This window comes from Rhincodon typus, chromosome 43, assembly GCF_021869965.1.
Source record: "Rhincodon typus isolate 14 chromosome 43, sRhiTyp1.1, whole genome shotgun sequence".
Classification (NCBI taxonomy): Eukaryota; Metazoa; Chordata; class Chondrichthyes; order Orectolobiformes; family Rhincodontidae; genus Rhincodon; species Rhincodon typus.
The window spans coordinates 5,374,377-5,381,876 of NC_063374.1; the positions used below are offsets into that span (position 1 = coordinate 5,374,377).

The window sequence follows — 7,500 nt, forward strand, 5'->3', positions numbered from 1 at the left end:
TGTGCTGAGGGAGCGCCGCACTGTCGGAGGGTCAGTGCTGAGGGAGTGGGCACTATCAGAGGGTCAGTGCCGAGGGAACGCCGCACTGGCAGAGGGTCAGTGCCGAGGGAGGGCCGCACTGGCAGAGGGTCAGTGCTGAGGGAGCGCCGCACTGGCAGAGGGTCAGTGCTGAGGGAGGGCCGCACTGGCAGAGGGTCAGTGCTGAGGGAGCGCCGCACTGGCGGAGGGTCAGTACAAGGGGAAATAACCTCAGCATCCCCCCCCTTGTCCAGGCCTGTTAGGATCTGATAAGGTTCCCTCTCATTCTTCCGAATTCCAATGGCTGTAGGCCCCACCTAGCCCTCACGAGCTAACCCTGTCAGTGCAGGTAGGAGACGAGCCGTTGCTGAGATTGAGCCTGCATGATCAAGGCTTACTAAACAGGGTTCCCGTGCTCTCTCCTCTGAGTTCACAGCTCCCAGCTTGGATTTGGCACTCCTATTGAGGAGTAACAGTGGAGGTGGGGCTTTCTGCTTGGCTTTGCTTTCATCCTCCTTCTGATTGGTTGCGGAGTCCCTCGAGGGTGGTGTCATCTGCGTGGCCAAAGAGCTGGGAGTGGACCTGCTGGTGCCAGCTGTACCATCCTGCGCGTTGTTGGTTGGGATTGACCCTTCCGCATTGGGGTTGTGCTCCGAACCGTGGCTAATGGTGTCAGACAGTGGCATTGACACCTTGGATGTGCCCGTTGGGTCTGGAGCTCCTGCAGAGGCGACCGCGGTCCCACCAGGCGTTGCCAGAGTTTGGGTGGGCAGAGTCAAACTGTGCTGCCTCTTCTTTAGACGCGGAGCGGGCAATGGTTTCTCTCCTGTGGCTTCAGTCAGCTTGGCAGAGCTAAAACAGCAAGGGTAGCACAGTATGAAAGATGATCAACATACAGTGGGTGTAGTTCAACATGGCATGAGTGACTGGAACCCAAAAATGAAATAACAGGGAGCACAAAACACTAGAACTCAACACGCTATAACTGGAACCCAACATGCAAATGAATTGAACCCAACACACGGTGACTGGAACCCAACATGCAATACTATAACCCAACACACAATGACTGTAATCCAACATGCAATACCGGAATTTAACACGCAACGACTGAATCAGAACCAGAATGCAACAACTAGAGTCTTACCACAAAAGGCCAGCTCAGCCTGAGAGTTGCCCTGTGTTAGAGCAAGCCTACAGTCATGATCGGTTCCTAAATTCCCATTTCTTCCTTGTCTATAAGGATCTGCAGTAAGTCCTTCCTGAGAGAATTTGGATCTGGAGGCTAGGCAGGGGCTGGGGATGTGGTGCTATTGGACTGGCCGAGCCATCTCCTTCAATGATCCTACAGAAGATGGTAGTTTATTGTAGCAGTTTTTGATAGGGGGAGCTGAGTTGAGCTGACTATAAGATGGGGCAATCGAATAGCTTGTGGGGCTGAAGTCTGGGCTGTGAAGTCAGATTCCCTTCCTGAAAGCAGTTCCAGGGAACAAGTTGCGTTTTTAGGACAATCTGACATTTCATGGGGTGGGGGGGGAGCAGTAGGGTGCAGTTGTACCCAGCTTTGGGGCCCTCATTCCAGGAAGCACGTGCAGATCTTAGAGACAATGCAGAAAAGCTTTTTAAGAAGGGTTCCCGGGATAGGGGTGCTATTGAATATTATTTATATGACTGGTGCTATAAACTGTGTTCCTCTAAAGTTGTTGTCCCCTTCCATAACATCCGTCTTTCCCTGGTCAGCACACATGTGAGTTTGCGTGTATGTATGTGAGTGTGTGTGCGTGAGAGAGTGAGTGAGTGCGTCTGAGTTTGTGCGTGTGTGTGTGTGAGCGAGAGAGAGTGTGAGAGAGAGTCTTGTGTGTGTGCGCGAGCGTCGTGTGTGTGTGTGTGTGTGTGCGCGTGTGTGTGCGTATATGTGTATTAGGGTTTAAGAAGGGATAGAGTTAACTTAGAGAGTTTATGTTGCTAACTTGCATCTTTGTTTGCCTGTTGGAGCTGTTTTATTTGTAATTAGCGATGGTTTCTAGTTCTGTGCAGAAGCCTGGTCACTGCTTTCTGTGCTAAATTGGGACCTTGGAGTAATGAGATTAAAACATTAACTTCTGTGATGTAGTTGGACTTGAGAATCAGCACAGTTTTCTGTCTGCAACACCAAAGGAACAGATGTGGTAAGGGAAAGCAAGTGGGTGGGATCTGGAACATCCACCCCCACCGCTTAAACTTTCACCCCCCTCGCTTATCAAGCAATATCAAAAATATTCAAAGACTCTGCTTCCACAGCCCTTTGAGTTCCACAGACTCTCAATCCTCAAAGAGAGAAGAAATTCTCTGTTTTAAATGGACGGTCCCTTAATTTACAATGACCCACTCGTTCTAAATTCTCCCACAAGGGGAAACATCCTCTCCCCATCCAGTCTGTCAAGTCCACTCAGGATCTTCTATGCTTCAATCGAGTCACATTTGACTGAACTAAATTCCGTTGGCTATAAGCCGAGCCTATCCAACCTTTCCTCATAATCCATTTCTGGGATTAATCCGGCAAAACGTCTCTGAACCCTCTCCAATGCATTTAGATCCTTCCTTAAATAGAGAGACCAATACGATACACATACTCTGGATGTGGTCTCATCAATACCCTGTGTAACTAAAGCATAACCCTTGTATTCAACTCCCCTCTCAATAAAACGTAACATTCCATTAGCTTTAGTGATTAATACTGTGCCTGCCCACTAATCGTTTGTGGCTCATACAGTAGGACACCCAGATCCCTCTGCATCTCCTAGCCCTGCAGCCTCTCACCCTGAATTAATTTTTATTCTTCCTGACAAAATGGACGATTTCGCATTTTCCCACATCATACTCAATTCGCCACATCTTACTCCATCACTTAACCTATCGGTACCTCTGCGCACTGAAATAGAAATAAAGAGCTGTGGAAATCAGAAACAAACACAGAGAATGCTGGAGAAACTCAGCAGGCCTGGCAGCATCTGTGGAGAGAGAACAGAATTAACGCTTCGGGTCCGGCAACCCTTCTTCAGAACACGTTTTTGCTTAAACTCCTGGTTTACTTCACAGCTTCAGGTCCTGAGGCACGTTCAACAGATCGGAACGTGCCTCACCTCATGACATCAGACGAACAACAAAAAGGTAAGCAGAAGACGAGCCCTCAGGCTTTCATGGGAACTAGGCCTCGAGCCTTTTCGAGAAGTAGGCTTTGAGCCATCTCAAGAATTAGGCCTCAAGCCTTTGTGAGAATGTGGCTGTGAGCCTTCGCAAGAACTAGGCCTTTGCTAGACCCCGGGCATTTGCACGAACAGGGCCTCAGGCCTTCATGAGAACTAAGCCTCTAGCCTTTAGCCTTTGGGAGAACTAGGCCCGGAGCCTTTGCAAGAAGCATGCCTCGAGCCTTCCCAAGAACTAGGCCTTGAGCTTTCCCAAAAACTAGGCCTCGAGCCTTTGCGAGAACTAGGCCTTGTTTGGTTTGCAAATTTGGCCAACATACTTTCCACTTTAAGACAAAGGATTCACAGGATGAGGACATCGCTGGCCAGGCCAGCATTTGCTGCCCATCTCTAATTGCCCAGAGGGCAGTTAAGAGTCAACCACATTGCTGTGGGTCTGGAGTCACATGTAGGCTCAGACCAGGTAAGGATGGTAGTTTCCTTCCCTAAAGGACATTAGTGAACCAGATGGGATTTCCCCCACAATGGAGTCATCATTAGACTCTTAGTTCCAGACTTCTTATTGAATTCATATTCCATAGCCGTGGCGGGATTCGAACATGGATCCCACAAACATTACAGGGGTCTTGGGATTAACAGTCCAGTGATAATAACACTAGGCCGTCCCCTTCCCTTGTCATTTCTATAAATTGTAAGCAGTTAGGACCCCACCACTGTCCTATCTGGCACACCTGAAAAAGACTCAGTTATACCTACTGTCTAAGTCCTGTCAGCTAGCCACATCAATGCATTGCGCACGACACCATGAGCTTATATTTTCCGCAAGATCCTTTGATGTGGCACCTTATCAAATGCCGTCTGGAAATCGAGGTACATTACATCTACCAGTTCCCCCTTATCCCCAACACATGTGTGCTACTTCCTGAAAAAAATACTCCATGACATTGGTTAACCATAGCTTCTCTTTCACGCAGCCATATTAACTCCACCCGATCACCCTGACCTTTTCAGAAGGGCCCTGCTGCACCTTCCTCAATGATAGCGTTGAACATTTTCTCTGCTAGTAACTTGTTTTATGGTGCTGCAGCTTTAAGAGGTGTGTTTCGCCCTGGGTTCCTTCAGACAGAAAGACTTGGAGGGACAGGTGACAAAGCAGTCTGTGAGAAGATGAGCAACTTGTGAAGCCTTGCGTGTTTTCTTTTTAAAAAGGCTAGAACAATAGAAGCAGCCTGAATGGGTGTGGCTGAGCTCCCACCCACAGAACCAGGGATTTTAATTTGAGTTTTCAGCAGTTGCTGGTGAGGTCTTAAAGAAGTGGGAGCTATTTGTTTCCCCTCTCTTGATTAAGCTAAACACCGGGGGGGGGGGGGGTACTCTTCCTGGGCTGCTGGATTGCATGTGAGACAAAATCTGTTTTGTGAATTTGCCCTTTGCCAAAGGCTGCGTTTATTGCATTTATTTACTATATTTGAACAGTTAATTAGTAACAGTTAGTGTACCTATTATTCTGTTAAGTTTTGTAATAGAGTTGTCATTCCAAGTTCTTCTCTCTTTTGTTATGTTTTAATGACAGCATTTGAATAAATTGTGGTTTGCTTAACATCGAGCAGTTTGACCAGTCAAATTGTATCTGGAACACAGCCTGCCATTTACCTTTAAAATAAGAAAAGTTAGGGTCGAGGCTACCTTCTTAATATAGTTTGAGGTTGTCTGGTATGGTCCATAATATTTGTGGAGAAGGCACAGGGGATAACAAAAAGATATTGACAGGTTAAGTGAATGACAAAGATGCCGTATAGTTTTCTGTCTGTCTCTGTCTCTCTCTCTCAACCCCCACCCCCATTTTAAATAAAGGAGTTTCACTCATTATTGTCCTGTCTCACGGGATCTTCCCTGACTCAAAGGAGTTGTGAAAAATAAAACCAAATGCATCAACTGTCTCACTTCTTTTAAGATCCTAGGATTAAATCCATCAGGACTTTTAATTTCTCAGCCCCACTCCCAACAATTTACTCGTGACCACTTCTCGGTAATTGTGATTGTCCTGAATTCCTCAATCCCTTCCACTTTCTAACCTATCGCTGCTTCTGTGATGTTACTTGTATCCCCTATCATTATGACCGATGTAAAATACCTCTCCCATTCATCAGCCAGTGCCTTATTTTCCATTATTAATTCCTCTAACTCACTTTCCTCCATAACGTATACCCATGCCACTCCACGTATTCGGATACACAGCCTTTCACTATATCCTTTTACATTTTTGGTAACTTCTAGACCTGTATGTTGGTGGTTTTCAACTCACTGTCCCTTCCTGTCACGGTCTTGCTTATCATTTCTCGCCTTAAGACCCCATAATTATTTGAACAGGAAGACAAGACAAGAGGGTGATGGGGAATGGAATTGGCTGCGTTCTTCCTTCAGAAAGCCAGCGGGGACATTTGATGCACCGAAGGTCCTCCTACTGCACAGTAACCATTCCAGGATTCAACACTGGAGTTCTGATCCAGTGACAAAATCACTTTGCTGTTGCAGCCCTGACTTTGCAGGCACGGAGAGATGGGTAGCAAGTGGGAGGGCCAATGCAGGCTTGAGGCCTATAAAAAGACCATAAGATATAGGAGCACAATCAGGCTATTTGGCCCATTGAGTCTACTCTGTTATTTAATTATAGCTGATATGTTTCTCAACCCCATTCTCCTGCCTTCTCCCCCTTCTCTGTTAACCCAGAAACCCAGATACTGTTCTGGGGACCCAGGTCCAAATCCCACCACGGCAGATAGTGGAATTTAAACTCAATAAATATCAGGAATTAAGACTCTAATGATGACCGTGAATCCATTACCAATTGTTGGAAAAACCCATCTGGTTCACTGATGTCCTTTAGGGAAGGAAACTGCCATCTTTACCTGGTTTGAGCCTACCTGTGACTCCAGACCCACAGCAATGTGATTGATTCTTAATGGCCCTCTGGGCAATTAGGGATGGGCAATAAATGCTGCCTGGCCTGAGACGCCCTCATCCCGTGAATGAATTTAAAAAATCCTTTATCCCTTACTAATCAAGAACCTATCTACCTCCGTCTTAAAAACACTCAATGACTTGGCCCCCACAGCCCTCTGCAGCAATGACTCCCACAGAGTCACCCCGCTCTGGCTGAAGAAATTCCTCCCCACCTCAGTCCCTTCTCTCTGAGGCTGTGCCCTCGGGTCCTAGTCTCTCCTACTCGTGGAAACACCTTCTCCACATCCACTCTATCCAGGCCTCTCAGTATTCTGTAAGTTTCAACCAGATCCCACCGCCCCCCAATCCTTCTAAAGTCCATCGAGCACAGACCCAGAGTCCTCACCCGCTCCTCATACGACAAAGCCTTCATCCTCAGGATCATTCTTGTAAACCTCCTGTGGATCCCCCTCCAAGGCCAACACATCATTCCTTAGATACGGGGCCCAAAGCTGCTCACAATATTCCGAATGTGGCCTGACCAGATCCTTACACAACCTCAGCAACACATCTTTACCTCGAATGGAAGAGACTCATTAACAATGTCGCCAAACTCCTCTCCCTCACTTACCTGTCATCCATCTTTCCAGTCTGTGGTTGCTGGGCAATGTCATTGCGGCCTAGCTCCTCAGGCTTGCAGGGCTGGGGTGGGGTGGCGGACCCCTCCTCAAAGGGATTGCTCGGCTGACCTGTGTTGGCAACAGGCGGGGCCCCATTGGGGCTTGGCCTCCCTCCATCCGAGGCCGGCTTGGCTTCAGACCCTGGATCCCCAGGCAGGCTGCTTGAGGTTACCACGGTGACATGGGGAGGGTGTTGTACAGCGCTCCCCTTCTTGCAGCTCCGACCGTCGTCTGGGCCTCCTGGTGCGAGGTAATCCTTGTCAACAGGCCTCTTGTGCACGATCTCCATCTCATGGACTTTACTAAAAGGGCCTAAACTGGTCGCGGTGACCCCTGAACCATTCTCGGCCTTGGCATCCATCTTCCATCGAGCTGGCATTGTTGCTGTGTGTCAAAATATATTCCACGCGATTAGATACAGAGTAAAGCTCCCTCTACACTGTCCCCCATCAAACACTCCCCAGGACGGTGACAGCACGGGGTTAGATACAGGGTAAAGCTCCCTCTACACTGTCCCCCATCAAACACTCCCCAGGACAGGGACAGCACGGGGTTAGATACAGAGTAAAGGTCTCTCTACACTGTCCCCCATCGAACACTCCCCAGGACAGGGACAGCACGGGGTTAGATACAGAGTAATGAATCCTGTGTGACTGACTGATTTGAGAAGAAAG

General features: G+C 48.1%; 1 protein-coding gene across 1 annotated transcript in view; it reads right to left on the reverse strand.

Moving 5' to 3' along the window:
- LOC109938802 (EH domain-binding protein 1-like) overlaps positions 1–7,500 on the reverse strand; it is a 40,788-nt gene that overhangs the window by 19,939 nt on the left and 13,349 nt on the right. Inside the window, exons 6-7 of the mRNA XM_048619619.1 lie at positions 6,778–7,210; positions 417–870 (exon numbers count right to left, since the gene is read on the reverse strand). Of these exons, the coding sequence (XP_048475576.1) occupies positions 417–870; positions 6,778–7,210 (887 nt within the window). The remainder of the gene's footprint in view (positions 1–416; positions 871–6,777; positions 7,211–7,500) is intronic.